The sequence below is a fragment of the Urocitellus parryii genome, chromosome 8 (assembly GCF_045843805.1).
Source record: "Urocitellus parryii isolate mUroPar1 chromosome 8, mUroPar1.hap1, whole genome shotgun sequence".
In the NCBI taxonomy this organism is placed as follows: domain Eukaryota; kingdom Metazoa; phylum Chordata; class Mammalia; order Rodentia; family Sciuridae; genus Urocitellus; species Urocitellus parryii.
Window position 1 is genome coordinate 152,243,609 of NC_135538.1, and position 26,387 is coordinate 152,269,995.

Consider the following 26,387-nt stretch of genomic DNA (forward strand, 5'->3'; position numbering starts at 1 on the left):
GATGAATACAAATGCCACCAAACTAAAAGCACCCCCAACCAAAAATAAAATGCAGACGTGAATACAAAAGATGTGGAATTGATCACTCATGCAATATCCAAAAAAATAAAAATGTAAAAACCCCAAACAAAGAAACCCTGTAACATGTGAGACCTGACTTCCTATGGAAAGACCCATTTCAACCATCTAAGGTGGACTATCGACTGTGCATACTAACCACAGACTGTACAGTGAGTCTTTAAAATGAAGGACATATGCATACATAATATTTATAAATATACAAATATGTACATGAGAACTTCACAGTTAAAAGAACGATTTTGCCCGAAGCCTGGCAAACAAGTTTCACTTTAAAAGGAAATAAATTCTTTTTTAAAAGTCTTGCTAACATGTGAATACTTAAAATGACATCCAAGTGAGATTTCGTACCAGCATGTCCAGAATACTGCTGACCTCCACGGTTTAAGTCGCACTCACAACGTTGTTCTGATACCTTGGCTGCCCCTCCTTGTCCCCCTTCACAGGGAGGAAAGTCATTCAGGAAAGGCGGCTGAAAAGTCCCGACTCCCTGGGGGGCCTCCTGAAGCCTGATGCTACTGCAGCTGCTTGGCGGGGGTCCTACCTAGTGGTGAGGACTTTTCCAGGGGCACTTGCGATCCTTCAGGGAGTCCTTCTTCCTAATTTCATGTGATTTTTACAGAAGCAGGAATGACTTTTAGTGTCCCTATGGTCCTATCCCATTAAGGATTCCACATTCTTCCACCCTGAAAGAGCATCACAGCTTTTCGAATCCATGACTTTTGGTTTTGATTTGTCTTAGCAGCAAAATACCTATATGGTAAGAGTATTATTTAAAAAAAAAAATGGCTCTTGTTAGGAAAAATCTGTTGGGCATGGTGGTGTATGCCTGTAGTCTCCGCAATTTAGGAGGCTGAGGCAGGAGGATCACAAGTTTGAGGCCAGCCTGGGCAACTCAATGAGACCCTGTCTCAATAGAAAAAAAATTAAATGGCTGGGGATGTAGCTCTGGGATGAACCCCAAATGGCCCTGGGTTCAGTCCCACTAAAAAAAAATCCAAAAAACAAATAAAAAAGGCTTAGTGAGTTTTTTGGGTTTTGAGCATATGGGCATAATCTTACTAAGGCAGTTCTTAGTGATTTAGTTATCTTTTAAATATGATGAGAACACGATTTGGGAATTTTTAGGATGGACAAAAGAAACACAGAGCTTAAAAAAGTAAAATATAAAAATTAGACTCTTACAATGGGTCATTTTGCCACATTCTTCAGGCAAGCATTGTTTGAAGAAATCATTTTTTGTGTGCTTGTATTTAAAGTAAAATTAGGTAGCTAAAGGACCACTCAACCCTGAGAACACCACAGAGAAAAACTGCAAAGCAGATGGTATTTATAGAAACATCGCATGACAATTTCAAGCTTATTGAAATTCCAAAAAGGTACAAAGATGGCTGTTTTAAAATCCCCACTTATTAAGACAAGACGGACTCTTCCTGATATTGCCAGTCACGGTCAACGACGCGGTCAGAGTTCTGCACAGCCCTGTTTTTGTGGCCAAAGGAAAAGCAGAGGGGCTGTGAAACCAGACTGAGACTCCCCTCACATTGTAGGAGGTCTTCAAGTCTTGGACACCGGGTGGAAGGGCCAGAAGTCGGGACCGTGGCCAGGCAGCCTGACCCGTGGCTAAAAGGCCGTGGCCACCTCAGCTCCATGACGACCTCCAACTTTCACACCATCTCGCGGAAATTTGTCCAGCTGTTCATAGGCCAGCCGCCCGTCTTCTCCTGGGTGGGACAGTGAACATGAACACCACTGAGACTTTTTACTCATCATTCAAAGAAAATTAATATCACCGTTTAGGGATGGATTGTTAGGGGTTCTTCTTGCTCCCCTCCCCCCAATCCTGAGGATCAAACTCAGGTTTTTGGAAACCCTCATGCAAAATGCACGTTGGACCAAAGGAAGCAACTCTTTGGGGTGGACCCTGGCACGTGTGCATTAGGCTTCCCTGGGGTGTACAGCCAGTGTTGAGACCTGACCTGGGGTGGCCAGGGCCCAGGGCTGGTGTGGGCGGCACGTAAAGAGTGGAAGGAACCAGGAGTGATGGTCATTCTTGGAGATGCTGCTGTGTGTGCAGCTCAGGTGACAGGCTTCAGGGACCCTTGCTTAGCTCACAGTGGAGAGCATATGGGTATGGTGGAGAGCATGGCTGGCCAGTTTACACTTCCACCTTTTACTTTTTACCTTCATGGTTATAACTCCCTGGGTACATTTTAGAGCGTTAAATACTTTCTATACCTAAAACAGTCATTAGGAATAACTATTTTATTCTTGTTTTTTGTTTGGTACCAGAGCACTTGACCACTAAGCCACATCCACATCCCTATTTTGTATTTTATTTAGAGACAGGATCTCACTGGATTGCTTAGTGCCTCATTTTTGCTGAGGCTGGCTTTGAACTTGCCATCCTCCTGCCTCAGCCTCCTGAGCCGCTAGGATTACAGGTGTGCACCGCCGCACCCAGCAACTATTTTATTCTTTAAACAAACATGCTGGCTAAGCTTTCTGAGCAATAAATGATATATCCAATAGCGAAATGGAGTTTTTTTTTTTTTTTTAACCCTGTAACTGTAAGAAAGAGGTCTAACAGTGAATGGGTTTTCATGGTGGTTATGAATGACACGAGATTCTCCTTCCCATGATTAACATACTAGAGTCAAACTAGGGCGACTTTTTTCTTTTTTTCCCAGTTGGTTTTATGGACTGGATTTTGTTTGGAGAATTTCAGAGTATAGCTTTTAGATTTTTAGAGTGTTTTTATGGTAAAATTGTTTATAACTATTTTTAAAATATTTTTTAGTTGTTAATGGGCCTTTATTAATTTATATTCAGTACTGAGAATTGAACTCAGTGCCTCACATGAACTTTCTACCACTGAGCCATCACCCCAGTCCCTGATTCATACATTTTTATGCAGCATTAAGAAAGGCTTTCTCCCCCTCTCAGGACCACCCAAAAGAATAAAATTATGAAACATGTTCAACAGGAACCTCGTGGAGTAAAGGGAACAGGGCTCTCTGGGTGTCCCAGAATAAAGACATCAGCTCTTTTCTTTGGTGTCAGGGCCAGAGGGCAACTGAGGTGGACCTGGGGGCCAGCACCAGGCCGCGGTATGTAGGAGGCACCTCTGTGCTGAGGGCCATTGCCAAGTGGGTATGACGCATCAAAATCTCCTTGCCAGCATACCCCATGCTGCTTAGGACATTCGATGGGACATTGCATGTATGCTTTAGTAAGATGACCCTGCTCAAGGTGATCGAGGGTGGATCCAGGTTTGAGGAAGTATCCTGCAGGTTTGAGGAAGTATCCCGGTCCTTGGGTTTAGGGTGTTCCCGGTTTAAGGCGTTCCCGGTCTGAGACAATACTGGTTTTAGGGAAGTTGGAGGTTGAAGATTATGGCTGCTGGGATTAGGGTGTTCCTGCTGCTTGTTCCCGTTGAGTTCTGGTGAGATTAAAATGGGATTTGGAAAAAGCCTGGTGGAGTAGGTGGATTGTGCGGGCAGATTTAGATTGCCCCTGAACCTGTGTGGAGGCTGGTGTGAGATTGGGAATAAAGAATTGCTGTTTGAACCTACAAAGCTGTGTGGTGGCTCGTGATTCTGTGCCAAGCCGAGACATTGGCACTTGGCATTTGGCACCTCTGGTATCTTGGTCAATCATTGCCTTTTGGTGGTTGCCCACCCTGACCCTGCACTGCAACCCAACCTGGATTTCTATAGCCTCTGCTTTATGGTTTGGCATTTGTGTTCTTCATCCCCAGTAGGATGTGGACTGACAGACCCAGACAGCCTGGCTCCTGAGAATGATCTTCACTCTACATCCCGAGAAAGCGAGGGGCTGCCTAGGTGTGGGGTGGATACTGATTTTCCCATACTCCATGGGTCTCAGTAGACAGCAGGTGGGGGAAATTGCTAAAATAGGGCGAATGAAACTCTTCTTTTTAGCTTCCTTTGAGAAAATCAGAAGCAAGCAATTATGTAAAACAAAACAAAGACAACAACTCACCAAGAGACAAGAGGGTTTCTGAGGCCACATTTCTGATTTCTTCCGTGTCAGACTGACACAAGGTCACTAGCATTTTAATGCTTTCAGTTGCCTATGGGGGAAATAGTTTAGTGTTCTGGCATTTAACCGGGGGCTCCACGACACATCATTTTATCACGGTGGGAAACTTAAAAACCTTACTTTGGGGTCCCCAATCTTAGTGGATTGCCAGGATCATTTAGTGAGCTCTCTCAGCTGCTGTGTGCGCAGCTCAAGTGACAGGGCCAGACTCCTCAGGGACCCTCAGGGACAGACTGTCACATGAGTACAATTCCTGGGTTCTACTCCAGACCCACTACACTGGAATTCCCTGGGAGGGAGCCTAGGACGTGTACTTGTGGAAAATCTGGTGACCAGCTAAACTTCTTATTGCCCAGAGCACTCCAGGTCTAGAGTGGAACCCGAGTCTCCTGCTTTTCCAGAGTAGAACCCATTTTTCCTAGTTCTTTCTGCCGTATTCCATTGACTCCAAATGACACTAAGAATTCCTGTGCATATATTATTGAAACAGCCATTGTGCCCAATAAACATGCACAATTATTTTTTGTCAATTAAAAATAAAACTTAAAAACTTAATTCTTATTCAGTTTATGCACTGAAATAAAGAAGGAGAATGAAAGTCCGTGATGGGATGTCTTCTATTTTTTTTTTGGTACCAGGGATTGAACTCAGGGGTACTTGACCACTTGCCCACATCCCCAGCCCTATTTTGTATTTATTTAGAGACAGGGTCTCACTGAGTTGCTTAGCATCTTGCAGGTGCTGAGGCTGGCTTTGAACTCACGATCCTCCTGTCTCAGCGTCCCAAGCCACTGGGATTATAGTCGTGTGCCACCGTACCCAGCTTCTACTTATTCTGTAAGCAGTTACTGAGTACGCTTGATTTTTTATTGTCAGAGTGTTTTATGGTAAAAATTGCTTATAACTATTTTAAAAATATTTTTTAGTTGTCAATGGGCCTTTATTTTATTAATTTATATTCAGTTCTGAGAATCGAACCCAGTGCCTCACATGTCACAAAGACAGGTCACAAAGCATGGGAGATGCTACAATGAACTAGACATGGTACTGGTCCAAAGAGTCCGCAGCTGAGTGGACAGACAGACTGTCACACGAGTACTTGTGGTGAGTGACAGCTGAGTGAGGGTGCTGGGGCAGAGCACCTCAGGCTGAGGAAGGCCAGCCTCCTGGGGAGGTGGCCTCTGAGACCTGGTAGCCAGGTGTGGGGGTGGGTGGGTCTGTGTGCCTGGGGCTGGGGAGGGCCTGGGGGGTGGAGAAGGAACTGACTCCAGGCAAGGCTAATAGACTGTGGCAGGCCCAAGTCCAGAGGAGGCCATGGAGGTGTCGGGAGAAGGCCTGTATCTCTTCAAGGAGAATCTCTGAGCCATGTCAAGGGCTTCCGGTTGAATCGTAAATTCATGGCTTAATCTGGGTCTAAGTCTGAGATCTAAGATTGCAGAAGCCCCTGAGAAGCTCTGAGCAGAGCTGTGTCTTGTTGCAATGTTTCTAATGTCATCGCAAGGGTGCCTTGACACAAGCTCAGGCCGCAGCAGGCAGGGTGGCTCCCATGTAGGTGACTAGTGCAGACGGGTGACTGCAGCAGGGATAGAGCAGAGTGCACAGGTCAGAGCTGGGGTCCACAGGACGGCAGATGAATGGATGGGAGAGGAGGCGGGGCAGGGTCACTGTTGACTCCTGGGCTTTGGGCACGGCTCCCAGGGGCCTGGTAGAGGGCCCACCAAGGCACTGAGACCAGCCGTGGTGGGTGGATGCAGTCTGAGTGACTTCCTGCTAGAGCTATCTAACAGCCAGCTGGGTAAGAGTCAGGAGGGACCTGGAGGGAAGTACTGGGGGTCATCAGTGCAGAGATGGCCATGGAAACCCTGGGGTGACCTCCTGGAAGACAACACGCCGGCTGAGTCGCTGGAGGACTGGGCATGGGCTGCAAGTCATGTTTGCCTTTCCTGGAGGAGGATGGGCTCATGAAGTAGTGGAGCTGGTGCAGGGCGCCAGGCTGGGGCCAGCCAGGGGGAGCAGCCGGGGGCCCCTGGGTTCCTGTAGCCCGTGGTGACAGATGGGAGACCTGAATGGGGGCCACTTTTTTGAGGACCGTGATCCCCCTAGGTTGTTTCTAGGCTGATTAAAGAACAGAAAAATGAGAAATTTCTGTTTGTTTCCATTAATTTTCCATTAACAAGACCCTGCAAGCTGGCCAGGGATCCCAGGTCTGTGTGAGTGACAGGTCTGCACCGTCTTGCACAGCGTGCTGCACGGAGCCCCCTCAGGAGCTGGGGGGCTGCAGAAAGGCATTTCATCTGGCAGAAAAGACCCTATCTTCTAGGAGAAAAGGGAAAAGGAGAAATCTGGTGCTCCCGGGCATGGGTTCTGCAGGAGCTAGAACAGTGGCCTCTGCTGTGACCTTGGAAACGTGTACGTCCATGACCCTGGCTGGACCTCGGGGTCCTGGTCTTTACCCATGTGAAGTCTGAATCACAGACATCCAGCTGTGTGTGTCGCAGTGTGGCAGGAGGCTGCCCAAACAAATAGCAGTCCCAGCGGGCTTTGTTTTGGCCACCTGAAAGTCATTTTTTGACCAAGTAACAAGGAAGGCAAACTTTCCCACAGTTGTTTTTCTTCACAGGTCATTAACTTTTCTTTTGAGGAGTTAATCCCTTTCTTCACGTCCCATCAGGCCTGCCGGTCCCTGCCCCCTGCCCCTGTGCCCATCCAAGATTTTAGCAGAGCCTAAGGTGTGGCCTTCTCGTTCTTTTCTCCAGCCCCATTAGTCTTGTTTTTGTGATAAAGGTGGGTCACACACTGAATCCCGCCCACTGAAAGGTCGACTCTCTCCTGCTGGGGATTCTGGCTTTCATTGTTCATTAACAGTTCAGCTCTCTCCCTCTCCACTAACTTCCTTCCCCTGACACGATTAAGGTTGATGAACTGCTTAATAAAAATAGTTCCTTGGGAAAGGATCTGGGTGGGAATTCAGTGGCACATTGACTTTTGAGACTTCTTTGCATATTTCATTATTCCTTGCTATTTGTACTGCACATTAAATATCGGTGAAATCACCATATCATCTCTCTGATCCAAAGGCAAACTGATTCTTACAGGTCACAGCAGAACATGATTATTTTTTGCTACTTGTTCCCTTTAACAAAGTCACATACGAGGGGGAAATTACAACCCACAACTACCAAGCAGCTGCAAGGAGGTGAGAGCCCCAGCTGGGGGTGCTGGGGTGCGGAGGGCTGCTGGTCTTACCTCCAGGCTCCGCAGGGCCAGGCAGGCTGCCTTCTGCAGCTGCAGGTTGGTCTTGGTCAGTGCTTCACAGTAATAGAGCAAGGCCTGGGGGAGAAGAGGGACACTGTGAGGCATCCCAACTGCGTCCCTTAGGAGGTGTGTGACACTCCACTCCCCGAGAGGAACCACGGCACCCACCCAGGTGTTCTGTGCTGCTTCCTTAGGGGACAAAATATCCACTGAAATTCGTGTTGATTAAAAGATCTCTTTAGTCAATAAATTGATCCTCTCTATTCTACCAGGTCATGGACTTAGGAACATGAAGTTGAATGATACAAAGTTAGGGTTTTTTTTTTTTTTTTTTTAAAGGGAGCGATTCTTTTTCTTTATTCACCAGTTTTCAAAAAAAATGAGCTGGTTCATTAGCAAACTCCACAGTGACTCTATTTTTAAAAAATATATTATTATATTTAAGTTTTTAATTGACACCTATTTGAATGGATTTATGGATTTATGGCATAGAGTCCATTAACTCAATATGTAACGGTCCAATCATCTCCTTGAACATTTGTCATTTCTGTGTCCTGGGAAGTTGAGGACTCTTCCTTTCTAGTTATTTTGCAATAGATCATCGATTGTCATAGACCCTAGTCACCCACTGTGCCACAGAACACCAGGACTAATTCTTTCCTGTTTTCTAACCTCTCTGATTCTGGCATTTAAGGGGCCTCAGATCTAGAAACCCCAAGGGTTTGAAGGAACTGTGGGGAAGAGAAGAGTCAGGTTCCAGCAGGGAGCAGAAGAGGCCAAGCCAGCCAGACGGGGAGGGGGGAAGGGACGTCCTCTAGGCGCTAGGGTAGGTTTCACAAAGATGATGTCTGACCTGGACCAGAAGGGTTGGCTAGATTTCTGATGGGAAGCTAGGGAGAAAAGGGTGTTCGGGCATGGTGGGAGGACCAGAGAAGGCGGTAAACTCCAGAGACAGGTGGCCCCTCAGTTGGATACGGGGCATCGGGGGTTGCGCCTTAGATTCTTTAAAGGGCTGGGGATGTGGCTCATGGTAGAGTTTGCCTGGCACGTGTGAGGCCCTGGGTTCCAGCCCCAGCACTCCCCACCACCCAAAAAATCTTCATGCAAAAATAAATTTTCTTAAATTTACTAAGCTAATTTCTTCCTAAATGGTTTATTAACATGTAGCACTTAATGTTAATTCAAATGGTAAGAAGCACTCTAAGTCAGTGGCCGTGATCTGGCCTCCTACCTTTTCCCTGAAATGCTCGTTCTTGGAGGCTGCTGCCAAGTAGAGTGTCACAGCCTTGCTGACGTCACTGTCGTCTCTGGTTAAGAGCAGAGCCAGAGTCCGGAGCACCTCTTGCTGAGCCAGGAGGCTGCTGGGAGCCAGGTTGCCCACGGCCTGGAGCAGCTTCTCATCTCTCAGGGACTGCAGGGTGTGCACCATGGAGACTGGGAGGCAGGAAAGAAGGTCGGCTGTGACAGTGCAGTCAACTGTTAGCTAGAAATACACAGGTCTCCTGTGCGTCTTTAGTGCAAGTAGAACTCAACAGACTGAACACATGTGGTCACTCTGCAAAGGAGGCGTTTCCAATTACTGAGCAAAGCACCGATGGATCAAGTAACCGCAGTGAAGAGAGGGGCCAGTCATAGGGGAGGAAAGCTCTTCCTTATGATGGAAGCAAAAATAATGTGTCGATGAATTAAATAGTCAAATGTAAAAATCGACACTGAAGGAAACGCAAGGAAATGTTGTGTGCAGTCTTTCTGGAATAGGACAGCAAACCCAACTGCCCTGTCTTTCACTCAGATCACCTGGCAAACCCTGTCCTAGGTGAACCCCAGCCCGCGCTGAGGAAGCAGGACGGTGGAGAAACTCACTGTGTTGATTGGAATATGGGGATAATACCATAAAAAAGGGTTCTGAGTCCCATGTGGGCCGACTGATCCCTAAGGTGGTGCCCAGCAGGAGCCTCCATTAGCCACGGAGATGCCCGCAGGAGGCGCCACTGCAGTGGCCCACGAGAGCCGCCTCACCTTGCCTGGCCAGCTGGCACAGGTGGCTCTCCAGGTCGCTCACGCCGTGGCTGGAGAAGTAACTGCAGTACTGGAAAACCGTGACCACTTCCGAGGAGAGGCTGCCGGACAGCAGAGGCTCCGTCCGGTCCAGGATTTGAGAGACCAGGGTTCGAAACACTATGTGAAAGGGAGAGGCACAGAGCCGTGGGGGCAGTTTGCTGTCTTTCATTCATTCTCTGATGGTAACGTGTCAATGAGCGAAGTGAAGCATCCCTGATACACCGCGCACCGTCTCGGCACACGGCCAGGCGACCTGCATTCTCACACACCTCCGTGACCGCCAGGCACGGGAGACCTGGGCGGCGCTCAGCACTCAGTGCCTCTTCCCAGTCCACAGCGGCCCACCCCTCCCACCACGGGGACTAGTCACCTGCCTCTGTCTACACCAGAGCTTGAACTTCCTGTAACTGGAGTTATGGGGCACGTACTGTCGTAACTGGTTTCTTCCACTCAACAAAGCATCGGTGAGATGCACTCAAGTCGTTGCTTGTAGCAGCAATATATTCTTTAAAAAGCACTAGGTAATGCCCTGTGACATGGTTATATTATGATTTATCCAATCTCCTGTCCTGGGCACCAACTCTCAGCTCCTGTGAGTAGAGCTGCCATGAACTTCCCCCCCCAGGGCCTTCCTCCTGAACAGAAGCCCTCGTTTCTCTTGGAATGTTCCAGAGTAGAGCTTCTAGATGGTGGCAGAGGAGCACATCAAGTCTTAGTAGAAACTGCTAGTGTTTCCCCAAAGTGGTTGTACCATGTGACACCGTAATGAAAAAAGTGTCCGTGGGTTCTACATCTTCAGACGTGAATCAAAAATATCCAGAAAAAAGTTGTAGTGGACATATTCAGACATTTTAATCTCGCTACCCTCTCCCTACCACCTCCGCTGCCCTACCACCTCCCGCTGTCCTACCTGGGTCTGCGAGTCCTGGGTACTCCTTGTTGACAGTCCTGGCAAAGCTGGCCTCCAGCTGCTTGATCACCCTGTCGGCAGAGCTGTGGTACACCCCGGCCGGGCCGCAGCACTTGGTCCAGAAGGACAGCAGAGACAGCTTTTTGTGAAACTCTGGGATGGCTGGAGAGAAGAGCGCCCCATCCCAGGGCACACGTTAAATGAAGACAACAAAGTTGGGCCCCTGGGTGGGGCGGGCAGGCGCTGTCAGGGCTCTGTTTTGTTGAGGGGTTTGCAGTTGGGACAGGAGTCCTCTGCAGCTGGCAGGTGGACAAGGACAGGAGGAGGAAGCTTCCTGCCCGGGAGCGAGGACAACAGAAAAACAGGGCTGTTTGCCTTAGTGACAGAGGGCACAGCGGCTCTCCCCTGGGGTCACCCAGGCATCTCATGGCCCCTAGCTTACAGGATCAGGACCCTCACTCCCCAGGTTTCCTGAAAGGCATGGGATGCAGCCATGGTGGCCAGGGGAGTTCACCCTGCCTGGTGGCCTCAGACAGGAGAGTGGACAGCAGTGTGCAGCTGAGTGTGTCACTGCTGTACTGCTGTGTGGCTGAGACAGTGGGATGGAGAGGAGGGGACAGTTGCTTGCAGCCTGAATGTCTGTCCCTGCTCATGCCTCTCAGGGCCCGTCAAGTGCCCTGCTCCCAGGAGCTACCCTTGAGGCAGACACAACAGGGAGAACCCCGCAGAGGCTCAGGCCTGAGGGAGGTTCCAGAAGACTCTGTTGCCTCCTTCTGATGTGAAAGTAGAAACTCTTCCCAGGGCCAGACCACAGGAGCGCGAGGCGCCTCCGCACCTCAGTTCAGCTGCTGAGACTCAGAGCCAGGGCCTGTCCTGCAGGCCTCAGCCCACCTCCGTCTACCTCTGCCCCTGGACAGCGCTATGGGGGACTGGGCCGGCTGCATGGCCAGAGTCCTGGTCATCTGTCTGAAGGGGCGCTCCTGGACCTGCCTGGGGTGATGCTGCTTCTGTTCACACTCGGGCCCACTCCCGAGGGAGGCCCTGCAGAAGACGCCAGTGTGTGGGGGCTGACCGGAGCCCGCAGCCCAGACGCCTCCCTGTTGTGAGGCCTAGACCGCTTCCCCGTCTTCCTGACACAGCCGGGAGCAGTGGGCAGTGGGTGGGCGGGGGTGTTCGCGCCCCTGCCAGCAGTGGGGAGAGGCAGGACACAGTGCTGTGCCCCTGGGGACGGAGGCTCACCTTGCACGACAGAGCTCAGGCTCCCCGCCTCCTCGTCACTGGCAGCCGCGAGTCTCTCCATCACTTGGGTCTGTCTCGAAAGCTTCTCTAAGAGGTTTCTTGCCACAAAGGGGGTTTTGCTGGAGAAGACAACTTGCTGATAAAACAAACAAAACGGCTGTTTCAGCTCCTGCTCCCAGCGCCTCCTTCCACTCACGAAGGGCTGTTGGTCCATCCTGGTGATGTCTCCTCTCCCTGCCAGGCACAACGGCTGTCCAAGTCACACCTGGGTGTGCTACTTTAAACTTTTTTTTAATTTTTATTTTGAGACAGGGTCTTGCTTAGTTGCTGGGGCTGGGTTTGAACTTGAGACCCAAGTCTCTGGGACGACAGGTGTGCCCCAGATGCCTGGCTCACTTTATCAGCAGTAGAGCTGCCAGCTACTGTGCAGCTGCGTTCCCTTCTCTGTATCATAAACCTCCTCCTCTTAGAAACTCAGCTCACTTAGGTGGTGTCTCGGTGTGTGAGCAGAAAAAGATCTGTTTGGCAAAATGCAGTCGATTTTCATAGTGTGGTTTTGTTTTTTTGTTTTCAAGATTGTCTAATAACTGTGATTGCAATCTGAGCTCTCTCACCACGCTTAGTGAGTGCTTCCTGTGGGCCTGGCACCAGCCTCCGCCCCGTGTGTGCATTAGTTCTCGTTATTTCTCACCACCACCCCATGTGGCAGTCCTATTGATGTCCCCATTTTACTTCAGTGATCTGCCCAGTGTCCTACAAGTGGTGTTTTTATTCATGTGCCCTCACCAGCACAAGGAGGCATAAGAAGGGAGACATAAGTCACTTGGTGTTGACATCCCTTGCCCTTCTGTGCCTCTCAGGACCTGCTTGGCCACCTGCTAGGCACAGAGGAAGGCAGGACACAGGGACATGCTCCCAGGCTGTGCCCTCTAGAGCAGTCCCACTCTAAACAAATAGCACTTCAAACCAAAGTCTAGCAAGCATGTGCTAACGTCTTTCTTGTTAAGTGAGTAAAACAGAAGCATATTTATTTAAAAAAACATTCATAGTGAGTAGGTTTCTTTGGGAAGGCCCATTTTTCTCTCTCTACGATCATATACCAAACAAGTGAACCCACCAACTCAGGAGCGAGTGCAAGTGAGTCAGGTTTGCATTCGCCCCTCCTTCAGTCTGCCTATTTATGCCCCCTCTTTGTTTTTCTAGCATGGCTCTTTCCCGAAGAAGACTTGGGTTGATCAGTCTTTGGGAGAAAACCTCTCCTGTCATGGAAGAGAATTCTTATGTCTCTGAAAGTAACTATTTTACCTCTAAGAGGTAAGTAGGGGGTTTGCTCTGCATGGTATCAGCAAGGACAAAGAGATATGAAAACCCTCCCATTCAAAGGGTTGGTAAATAATGAATAGCCGTAAGTAAATAAAAACGCTTGTCCCTTTTGATCAGAGAAGAATATTACACTTTGTGCCAGGATGGTTTTTGGTATCGTGGTTTGTAACCTCGACACCTAACAGCAGAGATCAAATAGGAGGCTGGCTGAGCTGTCATTGCCAGCCAGCTTCCCAGAGCACGCCAGCTGCCTGTGGCCGTGGAAAGTTCTTCCTAGGTGTGGAAAACACCATCGTCTCCCTCTCATCCCAGCTGTGCACTAAGGACGCCATGCTGCCCCAGGCCTGGGGCTCCCCAACTCTGCCCCTGTTCTGCTGCCAGGCCAGCTCCTGCTCCCAAGACCTCAGCTCCTCTCCTGCCAGCACCCTCCTGGGTGGCCGAGCCCCCCGCCCCTGTCCTACCCTGTTCCACATACATCCAGCAAGCCGAGAGAAGAACAAGAGGGGAAAGAGAAGCCACCAGGCCAGGAGGAAGCGTTTAAGTAGAGGCCTTGGGGCAAAGGTTTGTTGGGGCAGCTGAAAGTCTCCTGGAAAGCATTTCAGAACCTCGGCTGCTCTGCTGCAAACCTTCAGGGGCAGAGTTTGAAATGAGAAGAAAAATCAGCTCTAGGCTGCGCCAGAGTGAGGGCTCAGTGGTGATGAGAGGACCAGAGGAACGTGGCTGCCCACTGCTCGCAGGAGTTGCCAGCTCCAGACCTGGGGTAGGGCAGGTGCAGTCTTCCGCCTTTGCTCTCAGCTCTTGCGGGACGTGCCTGTGACATTGATGTCAATACATGTTCACTCATGCTGGCTTTCCCACTCCCTCTGGATGCAAATACCTTTTCCCTTAATCACGGTCCCCTCATCTACTGCCAAGGGATTTAGAAGAGGGAACCTACCATATTCTATCTGCTACCTTTTAAGGCCTGGGGATCTGGGTTCTGAGATAGGAAACCCGGGGTGAGGAAGGCAGGGCACACCATCAGAGTTTTTGAGGTGGTTTATATCAGAGCAGGGTTGTCCTCTTATTCCCAGATTCTCATTTCCCTGCAAAACCAAAGCCGGAGGCCTGCTTTCCTGCCACCTCAGCAGCCTGGCTTCCCACCTGAACGAGCTGGGTGCAGTACTGCAGGTGCCGCACGATGGCGATGTCCAGGCTCTCGTTCCCGGTGGTCAGCGGGAGGGGGCTGCCTGCCACGCTGGTCCCCACGCCTGTGTCTTCGGTCAGTGCCTCACTAAGATGCCCCCTGGCTTCTGGGTGAACCGACCTGTAACTGGTGAAGCAGGGGGTGGGTGAGACGTGAGCTGTTTCCGTTTGTGTACAGACCACGAGCTGTGTGGGCAGGCTGGCACCAGGCCCCAGGCGCCCACTGACTCCGCCTTCCCTCGCCTCCTTTGAAAAGCAGAGGGCCTTTCAGAAGCAACCACTCAGCCTGCTGCTGGGCGGCCCGGCATTAGAGGACCTGGCAAATGCACTGCCCTAGGGTCTCCGTCGAGTCTCCAGCAGCCAGCCGTGTGCGAGGTGTCTCCCGAGGGCTTTGAGTCGGGCCCTCACTGTGTGTGTGTCCCACTTTCCTGCTCTGTTGACAGGGCAGCTTGCCAGATTTTCTGGCATTAAGTTGTCCTGTGTATCAGTGGTTTCCCAAGAGTAATGGCATTAAGGAATAATCTGTCACGGCCTTTTCCTGGCCCCAGATCAATGGCTTCTTGAAGACAAGGCAAAAAGAGGGTGGCCAGGAGGAAAGAGGAGACGCTCTACTGGGGACAGAAGCTAGAGGGTGTCCAAGTGCTCGGAGCACAGCCGAGTCCTGCCTCCGGCTCTGTGCAAGCCCCACGTCCCCCTGTCTGAGGTCTTATCATGATGGTATTGATGTTGTCCCATTTTATTCTTAAAGTGAATCTGTGCTTGGGAGGATGGAACAGGGAGTCTGGAGAGTGTCCTGGTCACCAACAGGCAGCTTCTGCTTCTCACCTCCTGCTCTTTTCTCAGTGCCCACCATGCAGAGACCCTCACCCAACTCAGCAGCTTGGAGGGCTCTGCTCTGATTCACATTTGCCTCCAGGGGAAGATGCTCAGCTGTGTCCAGGTGGTTGACACATGGTTCACACACACACACACACACACACACACACACACACACGCACACACACAGAGTTCTTTGGAATAATTCTGATAATATACAGTAAGACTGATTGAGTTAGATACTTTTAACCTTAATGTTCTGTAAACTGTACAAAAGCAATAATGTTTTTGTTATTAAATGCTTCCTTTAGCAAGAAGAAAAATAGTTTAGATGGATGCCTGGCTGTGATGTGTCACATAGCTAACGAGTTACAGAAAAGTTTAGTGAGGAAGTATTACGCCAATTCAGTCAAGCTAGACAATATGCAGAAGCAGAACTTAAATATTACATTCACTCATTAAATTTGCTCTCATTTTATTCCCAGTTTGCTCAAGGAATAAATTCTAGTTCTCACGTTGTATTTTTCTTTGTTGTTTTTATCTTAGAAAAAGAAACCTTCTAGGAACAACAAAACCCCAAAACAATAACACCTCCCACAGAGAGAGCTGTAAAGGCTGAACAGAGAGCTTTGAAGATGTATTTATGTCACATTGTCCTGAAGGCACAATGCACCCCTTCCTGGGGGGAGTGTTTGTGTGTCTTCCTCGGTGACTGAGGGGCAGGTATGCCCATGGGGCTTGTCTGCCTTGGTCTGAAATCACAAGATGCCCCCAGGACCTGGCTCTGAGAACTTGGCTCAGCTGCTCCAGGACCATGCTCCCCCACCCAGAGGTCACGTTTTCCACCCGGCTGTGGATAATGGCAATTATTGGTTGTGACAGGACCTGGAGGAGCTTAGCCATCTGAAGACTCGCTGGGCTGAAGGGGCAGGCAGAGCAAAGCCCAGCAAAGCCAAGGGCTGGGAAGGAAGAGGGCTCCTGGTGGGACCGGTCCGCAGTTCTCAAGCAGTGTACCCAGCTGGCTGGCGAGAACTGCACGGCAGGCTGCAGACCACATGCATACGAAGGGCGCACACGGGGCTCATCCAGCCATCCCCTCACTTCTGGGAGGGAAAGAGATCTGTTCTCCCTTAAGCAACCCCGAGGAGGTGAAGCTGTGCTTGACTGGCAAAAGGAGCCAAGTGCCGCGAGCAGGGCCGCATGGGAGCTGTGCACCAGCCCCCGCGGGTGCACACGGTGCCCTGTCCCACTCACCTGCTCCTCTCGGGCTCGGTGTCCGAGAACACCGAGTCAGCACCGCCGCCACGGCGCGCCTCCTCCCCGTCCTCCTCCTCATCAAAATCAGAGGTGTTGAGGAAGTCAAAGCTCTCTAAAGCGCTTTCCACCGTGAGGCTGAGGCTGGAGGACCGGCTGCGGCTCACCGAGGGCTTGCACTGCAAGGCAGAAGGCACCGGGGACATGAGCACACCTGCAGGGGGGAGCCGGCACCTGCCAGAGGCCACACTTCAGCTCTCCTTTGTCAAGCTTTTATTTTTTATTGGCATTTAAAATCTCCATGTTCCAAAAAGAAGTACAACCACAGGTAAAAATGGCATAATATCTGGGGTTTGTTCCAAAATGATCCAGAGAGAAACACACAGGTAGAGGAACAGATAAAACAAGACTGGCCATGAGCTGACCGTTGAGGACCAGTGTGGCTGTGGGGATGGGCACATCCACTTCTGTTTGGAATTTTTATAATAAACATTTTTAGAAATGTCAACCAGAAATTTTTGGGAAACAGAAAGGCTATATTCCCCTCTACCTCGTGCGCATCCCCAGATCACACACAGCCAGCCAGCCCCGTGCAGGGTCACATGCTTATGGTTCCAGCTGCTCGGGAGGCTGAGGCGGGAGGATCACGTGAGTTCACTAGTTCAAGACCAGCCCGGGGCAACACAGTGAGACCCAGTCTCCAAAAAACTCAACAAATCAAAACCCAGCAGATAAAATTTAAGGGACACCAAGTCAGTGCTGATTCCAATCTCTAATTTCAAGCGACCATGTCTTCAAAGTCCTGAGACCAGAGCTGTCTATCTAAAGCACCTGCTCTCCAGGTCGTCCTGGAGGCAAGTCCCGGCACACAAAGCCACTCTGATCAGGGAGCCCACACTCTATGGAGAAGGCCTACAGCTGAGGTCACAGGCACAGCGTGTGGCTTCTTGGGTACCAGGGGCTGAATGAGTGATGTGGGCGCGACGGGACGCAGCCTCGCATTCCCTGAGCTTAGCCAGGCCCTGGGACGTGGGGCCTGAGACTGTGTGGCAGGACATGTGCAGAAACATGACCCGACGATGACGCCAGGGTGACAGGCACAGAGAGGGGACAAGGACGCCAAAGACTCAAGAGGACGCTGGGGAGGACGGAAGGGGTCAAGTCCTGCCAGGGAGATGCGCTGCGTGTCCTCCACGCTGCTCGCTGGCACTGCTGGATGAGTTCCCAGCACCAGGCAGGAGGGGCCTTGCAGGGCTCTGTCTCGGGCACTCAGGGTGGCCCAAGAGCACAGGGGAAGCGTCTGTCGCTGCTTTAAATCACAGTGGCTCCACTGGCCCTCAGGGATCTCCGTCCAAGAGGCAGCTTCGTTTAGTTTCTGATCCTCAAGATGTTTTAGCACCCTAGGAATGTGGGGGGAGGGGAGAGAGAGCTTGGTCCAGCTGATGCTTTAACTCTGGCTGGATGCCAAGCCACTTGCCCCAAACCCTCTGGGACACCTTCAATCTCAAGGGGAGACAGAGAGCTATTTGGACTGGACCCGCGTCTGGGCTCTTCTTTCCTAAGCTTGCTCTCTGTACAACCTGATCTGGTAGAGGATGGGCAGGTTTAGGTATCATCTATAAAGAAGAAAGGCGTGGTTGAGGATTTCACTGGCAAGTTTTAGAACAAATGGAAAGGAATCCATGAGCTCCAGCCTTTCGTCAGACTAATGGTTGCCGTGCGTACTGCTTCTGGATGGACCGAGCAGCGTCCTGGATTCCTGGAACCGAGCTGCGACCCCCACAGGCTTGCTAACGGCATTTGCTCAGGTGGGGTCAATTCATGCCTGAGGTCTTTTCTTTCTGTGGGCTGGGCATTGAGCCCAGGACCTCCTAAATACTAGGCAAGTGCTCTTCCACTGAGCTACAGCCAGCCCGGTGTCTTAGCTCTTTGGCTCACAAGGCAGAGCCGGTCAACTGTGCAGAAGAGATGCTCAGTGCAGGATGGGATCAGCAGCCTCCATGCCCAAGGCCTCAGATGGGGCTTTGAGCTAGGAGTACTGAAAGCAGATTCCATTGCCCCTCCCTGTTTCTCAGAGCTACGTCCACCGTGGAGCTAACCTGTCACCAGCATTTGAGGACCTGCAGAGTCAGAGGCTAACTAATCACCTAGGAGGGCACAAGTCCTCTCCAGGGCTGGGTCAGTGGGGCTCGACAGAGAGGGATGAGAGGGTCAGGAAAGCCGTGGAAATGGACTTCCAGACGCCACTGGCAGGGCCGCCTCTGAAAACTGCTGCGGCCGCCTCCTGTGGCCGATTCTCAGCCGGCAGCCTCACTTTTAAGCCTGTTCAACAGGACTGGTCCCCATGGAGTTGCTCTTTCAAGAAAAAGGATCCAAGTTCCCTTCTATATGCTCATAAGAATCAGAGTCGGAAAGCAAATAACACAAGCAGTGGCAGTGCAACTCAGGGCACAACTTCAAGCTCTGCCTTCATGTGCGGCATTTTTAAAAATGTTAATCCACATGCCGGGGGGAGACGGATCCATTCTGATGTAGCAGAGATGAGGATCTTGTTCTCAGACCCCCCACCCAAGAGGAATCCGTCCCCTTACTCTTAGCGGATCACCATGGATGGAGAAAAATCTCTCTGGTGAACTCTGGCCTTCCCTGGCTTCCAGTGTGTGAGGGCTGACTAAGTGCTGACCTGGGGTCCCGACTTGCAGATGGGAGGTTTCTTCTATCAGGGAGCACCGCTGGAGGACAGGGTGCCATGGCGCTCACGCTGGGGCTGACCAGCTGGGACTCCCACTGGGGAGGGCTCCTCTATTTCCTGAGAGGGACCCTGTCCAGTAACATCTGTGAGGCTGGGCTGGTCACTGTGCCAGCATCTCACGTTTAGGATCAGAATGATGAGCTCTGGGACTAGAAGGGTTTAGACAGTCTTATGAGCTTTTAAATGAGCTCCTAATCAGTTTAGTGAAGTTGATCTGTTGTCAGGGAAATAAAAATGGATCTGTCTAAATGGCCTCAATCATCACTGCCATTTACATGATGATCACCTCTTGCTCCTGTGACTGGGTAGGGCTTAGAAGAAGGAGGAGAAGGAAGAGGCGGAGGAGGAGGGGAAGAAGAAAGATAGGCCATCTTAACAGACAGCTGGTTTAGGACAGCTCTCTGCACACCTGATCCCATTTCTCAGAAAAGGCACTTACTTTTAGAATATCATCCAAATGCATGACCTCTTGGTTCAGGTCCTGAAACTCCTTGTACTTCTCCTTATGCGGTTCTAGAGCAAGGAACAGCCCACTCAGGGCGTCCTCCAAGCTGCCATCCAGGAAGGACTCCCCACCGGCCGAGTCCTCAGAAAGCAGACGCTCTGTGGCTGCCGGCCCCTCGGCCGAGGTGAGCCTCTTGACCAGCTGCTTGGTGATATTCCCTTCAAAGGTGTCCAGCTCCACAGGCTTGAGCTCCGAGGCCTCCTCCGACTCTTGCAGAAGGGCCTCGGCGACTGCATTCTCCAGGAACAGGCGCTCAGCCCCCAGGGCCGTGGGCTCCGCTGGGTCCTCCTGCAGGGGTGACTCGGGTTCCTGGCCTTCTCCCAAGGAGTTCCTGGAAGATGCCGAGCTGCCGTCATCCCCTCCCTCGTCCTGGGAAGGCGGGCTGCTGTGGCCGAGCTCTGCAGGGGTGATGGTGATTTCTGGATTCGCTGAGCCAGAGGGAGACGCAGCAGAGCTGCAGGGGAGGGCACAGTCCCCGTTGGGCAGGTCACAGGAGCTGAGGGAGAGTGGCTTTGGCTGCTCCGCCGTCTTCCCAGTTTCAAAGATGTCATTGGGCAGATTCGCCTGAGGATAAAGACAATACAAATGATGCATCTGGCAGGGTTTGTTTTCAGACGAGATGTAAGGAGTCAACATGAAAGAGCTAGAACTTTCACATTATTGTTTTATTTGTCTTGTGTGTGTGTGTGTGTGTGTGTGTGTGTGTGTGTGTGGCAAAAGAAAACAAGCCCTTGCAAACTGCCTAGTTGAATTTAGGTGAAAGTTCACAGTGCCTATTCTTAGGTCTGACATCTTCCATAAGAAGCAGTTAGGATTGGGGTGGGATGGTTGCTTGTGTTCTCAATCCCAGGATCTCACAGTATTTGGCAGCCATACTTTGAGTAAGTCTATGAATGTTTTCTTTTCCTCTTGGCATCGACCTTAAAGGACTTCCCAACATTCTTGCTACTTTGCTTCAAGGATGTGATGGTTTGTTCTACTTTGGTTTTCAAAAATTATGTTTTGAAAATCTCTACCCACAAGCCCCAGACTCTTGAAAATGTTTTATTAATTTAGTAAACATGCCATAAATACTTCAAGGTCAACCATACATTTGCGTAGCTTCTCTAGAAATGATTGAACGAGACTAAGAAACAAACACCTATCTTCCATGAGGCATCCCCCAGGTTCCCAACGTGTCTAGCAGATGCAGGCTGTGTCCCCGACAGGCTCTGCAGCGGGGAGTGGAAGTCTGAAGAGGGTCGATTCGTTCACGCTGGTGCTGCACTTGCTAAGCCAGCTTCCCCTAGGCTGCATCTGTGTAGAGTGCCCAGATGCCAAATGCCGCTCTGTGTTTTCTAGTTATCTAACTCCTTCATCATGGCTGGTTTTTCTGCATTCCAGATTGGATTTTTAAATCACCTTTGTGTCCATGAGTTCTGCACATGCAGAGACAACCAAACACTGAAAATACTTGAAAAAAAATATGTATTGAACACATACATTTTCTTCTTGTCTTATTCCCTAAACAGTACAGTGTAAGATCGAGCCTTTGCATAGCATCAGATGTTAGAAGTAACCCAGAGAGGGTTTACAGTGCATGGGGGATGTGTGAAGTTACATGCATATGCTACACTGTGTCCTGCGAGGGTCTGGGCATCCCTGTATTTTGGTATCCAAGGGGCTGGGACCTGCTGCAGACACCAGGAATGACTGTAAATGGTCATCATCAGGCCAGTGCCCGTTTTACTTATATATAAAATGACAATTCTCATAAAACATTCCAGCAAGCCAAACAGGAGCAGACCCAAGACAGGTCACATCTACTCGCAGAGGTGTCAGTGCCCCTGCTGCTGCTGGACATGCCCCTGCACATGCACTCAGACCCTCTGCAGGCCCATGTCCTGGCCTTCACAATTCTTGATGAAGGAGAGGTGTAGTTAATGCCCCCTTCCCTGCCCTGGGAGTTCAAGCTGAGCATTTCTAAGGCTGCCTGAGTTCTGTCTCCAAGTATCGCCATCCTCACAAGCCCCAAGTAAACATCATTCTTCTGTCCTTGACTGGGTTGATTTTACCTTGGTGTCAGGAGGTAAGTGTCCCAGCAGGGGGAGAGGTGCTGCCCAAGAGAGGACCTGCATCCAGCCTTCAATACAGTGAAGGAGAGGATGGGGAGAGGACAGGGACAACGTATGCAAAGATACCAGATCCTGGAGGGACGTGGCGAGTTTGGAGGACAGTGGGTGCAGGGTAAGAGATGGGCCTGGAAGGTGGGCTGGGTGGGGTGAGGATGGCTGTTTGGGGGACTTCAGGTGCATCCACGAGGCTACACGAAGCCGTTGAGCTTTAGTATCCTTGCTCCTGTTTAAACATGCTCTGAAACCCTACTGACTTCCCAAACCCTCCAACCCGTGGCATCTGAGTGTGCATAAGCATTGCATGGACAGTTAGGTGGGCAGCTGAGTGAGCTCTATTGCTTCTTATGTATGACTCTGTGTGCATTTCCCCATACAGTCTTGTGATTTTCCTCTGAAACTCCAGAGTTTACCCTCATCCTTTTCATCTGTGCTTTTTGGTTCAATGAATAAGATGTAATTATTACTATGATGACATTGCTATTAGCCTGAAGACTTCATCTTCTTCTCCCTGGACATTCAAAGATGACTTTATGTGTCTGAAAAGAACAGAATATTCCATGTATGTACAAGTACACATGTATTCTCTTAGGACACCACGTGTCACTCATATAAAGTAAGCAGCCTGCTATATCCCTGTTTCTTCTACTACAGCATTGAAGAATTAACATGCTATGATAAACCAAGACCCACAACCTCTTTAGATAGACACAGTGCTAGTAAAATCAGTCTAAGTCCTTCAAAGACTTGAAGGCCAGTCTTTGAAAGGCTGATACTTTCTGAAATAAAACCTCCTTTGCTTTTAAGGATAGCTGTGCTTTTAAAAATAAAAATCTGGTCACCATGGATATCTTTGCCACAGTGGAGAAAAATCACAGCACAAAACGGGGCTTATCTAAGGAGAATTCACACAAGTTGCATGCACAGCCAGCCTGGAGAACAACAGGGAGGTGAGGGAAGACACGCAGGACGGCTGGGGCGGCTCAGGGCCAGAGTGCGAGCTGCAGCCGAGGTCCTGGGTCCAACCCCAGTGCCAGAAGAAAAAGAAGGGACATGCAGAAGCACCATGCCATGGGCCCTGAAGTCACGAAGTCAGGCACGTCCCCCGGGCGGGCCACACTCACATAGAACTCTAGCACAGCCATGGGGCTCAGGCCGAGGGAGGGCAGGTCCCTGAGAGAGCGGCTGCGGTGCAGCTTGGCAAAGAGAGAGTCCCTGGAGGCGCTCAAGACAGACAGCCACCACGGCCTGTCTGCAGAGGGACGCAGCTGGCTCCTCTGAAGTCAGAGTAGGGCGTGGGGCGGGGTGAGTGGAGAGAATCAGGTTACTGCGTTACCCTAGCTGGCTAGCAGGTGGGCCGAGGCCCGGACCTACGTCCACTTCTCTCAGCGACTAATGCTAGAGAACCTTTGGAGCAGTCTACCCAGTATGGTCCAGCAGTAGGTAAGGACAGGGAGGGAAGGAGAGGAAGGACCAGGGACCACTGTGCACGGACCCAAGGCGACGGGGAGGTGGCTTCCTCAGCCAGCCCTCGACTAGGAAGACCTTGAAGAATGAATGGCGTGAGTAGGCGTTCCTGAGAACCCCAACACCCGCTGCTGGGCCTCTCCAGTGCTGGGCACAAGCACGACTCAGACACAACTTCTGCTCCAGAGTCACGTGGAACTTACAAAGAAGGAGTGGTCTTTGAAGGTGGGCGTCTCCGGGGTGCCCTGGCTGTACATGGACATCCTCCTCTGCAGCGCTGCCGTCTTGTTCCCCGCACCCCCCGAGGATGGGGTCGTGTCCTCCACGTCAAAGGGACTGCAAAACCACAGGCAGCCGCCCGTTAGTCACTTGTGACCGCAGGACCGCAGGCCAAGAGAGTACCTTTTTAGGTGAACACAAACCAGGGCACTGGGCTGGTTTTGGCCAAACTGTTTGTCAGAAAATAAGCCAAGAAGAAAGAAAGTGGAGCAGAGGACGGAATTCAGAGCTCCCCAAGGGGCCACAGGTGATCACAGCTGTGAGCACCAGTTCCCTCCTGGCCTAGGTGTGTCTGTGTCCTCGTGAGCCTAGAAACGGGGACTCACAAAAGCTGGCTCCCATGTCACCAGATGTTGGGGAAGTTGTGAAAATCCTCGAGCTCTGTCGGGCGAGACCCTGAACAGTTCGAACCAGGAACAGACTGCTGTTTGATTCTGATGAAAAACTCCAAAACAGAATCCCACCACTTTCAGTCGCTAGAGCCCCCCATGCGCCGCCGAGGACTGCAGCCTGCTTGCGGGGATGCTGCTGATCATCCTGAGGCCCTGGTCATCCAGCAGGATGGCCTGCTCTGTGACGTCAGTGGCTGCACTGGGCAGGAGGGCAGGGCTGGGCAAAGGCTGGCACTGCTTCCTAGAGAGGCAGCGGGGTCTTGGCCATGACCACCCTGACTCCCACGTGGAAGGGAGGCCCCGAATGTCACTGGGTGGGCCAGTGACATGACATCCAGTGTGGATGGCAGGAGGAGACCCTGGAAAGCCACCTGTAAATTTTACAGGAGCTGCCTCTAGCCTGTGGAAATGCTCTGTTTCAGTAAAGGACGCCTAGAGGGCACTTGCAGTCCTCCAGGGCAGCGGGAAGTGAAGTACGGGTCAGAAGGCTAAGCAGGGACCGCCTGAGGGCAAAGCCTCCCTCTCTGGACAGTTTACTGGAGCTCCCAGTGGTTTGCTTGGGAGCCATGATACTTGGTGTCTCTGTTTGCAGGTGGAGAGGGAGGGAAGAGGCAGAGTAAGAGGCTTAAGGTAGGGAGAAGGGGAGGGGAGCAGGGCCACGGCCAGCTTATCCACAGGCCCTCGCCCAGCAGGTCTGCTGCAGCCCCTCGGTCTGCTCCAACAGGCTCCCTGCCCTGCCGACGTCCACACCGGCCTCCCAGCACCTGCAGCACACGCTGCCCCAGGACGACAGGGAAAGGGCAACTTACTACCAGGTGATTTCCAGGTTCAGCTTGATGGTTCCGAGGTCGTTGATGTCCACGGCCACCACTTGCGGTCGGGCTGCAAACAGCTCTTTGGTCTCACAGGTCACGCTGCCCACCAGGAGGTGAGTCGCCAGCCCTTTGAGCTCTGTGACCTGGCAGGAAGACAGGCAGAGAGAACAGGGAATGGGCTCCCCCTTTTCCTTTTCCTGAACCAGCTGGTGGCTTCTTTCAGAAAGAGACGGTCTGCCACCCGAGGCAGGTATCTCAAAAGCCCATCTCAGGGCTGCTCTGACAGGGCAGCTTTCTTACAAGGGCAGCTGTCCTTGTCACAGACTTGTGGGGTCAGGAGCCTGTGAGATGGCAGAAGTCTTAGGGAAAGGTCACCCCTGATGGATCGTCCAACTTGGCACCAGGACGACCACCAGAGGCAGGGGCAGTACTGACCTTGATGGAAATGAATCCGACGATCAGGGGCAGGAAGACGGTCTCCTCCCCATCCCAGCTCTGTTTGCCGTTGACCTCTATCTTGCCCTTCAGCTTCCACCTCTGCCGGCCGCACTTCATGAAGACCTGGGGGCAGACATGCCAAGGCCTCAGGCTCCACTGCCCTGGCTAGCTCCCCAACACCAGGACTGGGCAGGGAGGCCCGCCAGGGCGGCCCCCATCACCCCAGCCGCCTGTCTTGACCATGACTGGGGAAGGGGCATATTAAAGGGGGCACCTCTTCTTCCCCAAGACGAGGCCTGGAGGGTCTTCAGTAAAGTCCCGGCCCTCGCCCTTGGGTCCCCCCTCACTTCTTCTGTGTCAGTAGAACAGCCGTGGGACTAGTCCTCCAGGGCCCTGATCCTCCAAGAGACCAGAGCCCACCCCTAAAACCTGCCTAGAGACACCTGCCCCTGGGTGACGAAGCAAGCTGGCAAGGCTGTGACCCACACATGCTCTGGGGAGGCTGTGCAGGCTCTCCCTGGTCAGGCAGAGGGCACTGGAGGAGGTGGACAGATCATTACGTGAGGTCTCTTGAGAAGGGGAACACGGGAAAGGACTTTGTACTCCGTGGAGTTGGTGTTTGTATGGACAGGCCTGCGTTTCTATCCTTCTTCAGTCATTACACTCAACAGGTCACAGTCCTGGATTAGGTCTTCAATTAGGGGGGAAAAAAACTGCTACGAAGTACAATTCTGGGGCATGCGCGGAATCTGAACACAGACTGTATAAGAAGATAAGAGCCAGAGTGAGCCACACTGGGAGCTGTGCGCTGCTGTGCGGATCATCCTCCCACTTCCCAGAGGACGCCAGGCGGGAGGGCCAGGCGGGAGGGCCAGGCGGGAGGGCCAGGCGGGAGGGCCAGGCAGGAGGCTGGGCTAAAGGGCCAGGCGGGGGACATCCTACTCTAAAGCAGCGCAGCTGAATCGTAGGGGCTCGAGGGCAGCAGTGATAACTAAGCCACTGTGGCACCAGGTTAAAAGAGGGGAGTCCAGGGAAAGGGCAGGGGGCAGGTCTTCGCCCATCTCCAGATCTTCTCATGGGCTTAGAATGTTTCTCCAAATAAAAATAAGAAACACTCCAGAAGTAAAACAATACCACTAGCCCTGGCCCCTCAGGTCTTCAGTCCCCACCTGTGGATCAGAGAATACTCACTTCGTATTGGTCTCCAGGGCAGAGGCGCGCAAAGCCGGCCAGACCTGCAGGCAAACAGTTAGGACATGAGGTGCTGAAGGCGCATCCCCAAGGCGGTGCCGCACCTGGAGAAATCCAGGTGCAGTGCCACACTTTGGCAAACCTCAGATAACATTTTTGGGGCCATCTGCGTGGAACAGCTTTTTTGGGAGTCCCATCTATGGTGGCTGGAGTGACATTCCTTGAGGGGGGGAGGGGAGAGGGTTTCTGGG

The 26,387-nt window shown here is 51.5% G+C and overlaps 1 protein-coding gene across 1 annotated transcript in view; it reads right to left on the reverse strand.

Moving 5' to 3' along the window:
• Ripor2 (RHO family interacting cell polarization regulator 2) overlaps positions 1-26,387 on the reverse strand; it is a 95,570-nt gene continuing 69,183 nt past the window's right edge. Inside the window, exons 9-23 of the mRNA XM_026407706.2 lie at positions 26,137-26,180; positions 24,943-25,068; positions 24,502-24,650; positions 23,225-23,357; positions 22,679-22,831; positions 19,378-20,007; positions 16,187-16,365; positions 14,075-14,243; positions 11,609-11,744; positions 10,370-10,531; positions 9,418-9,576; positions 8,630-8,832; positions 7,390-7,473; positions 4,084-4,174; positions 1-1,802 (exon numbers count right to left, since the gene is read on the reverse strand). Coding sequence (XP_026263491.2) covers positions 1,702-1,802; positions 4,084-4,174; positions 7,390-7,473; positions 8,630-8,832; positions 9,418-9,576; positions 10,370-10,531; positions 11,609-11,744; positions 14,075-14,243; positions 16,187-16,365; positions 19,378-20,007; positions 22,679-22,831; positions 23,225-23,357; positions 24,502-24,650; positions 24,943-25,068; positions 26,137-26,180 — 2,519 coding nt within the window. The 3' untranslated portion in view covers positions 1-1,701. The remainder of the gene's footprint in view (positions 1,803-4,083; positions 4,175-7,389; positions 7,474-8,629; positions 8,833-9,417; positions 9,577-10,369; positions 10,532-11,608; positions 11,745-14,074; positions 14,244-16,186; positions 16,366-19,377; positions 20,008-22,678; positions 22,832-23,224; positions 23,358-24,501; positions 24,651-24,942; positions 25,069-26,136; positions 26,181-26,387) is intronic.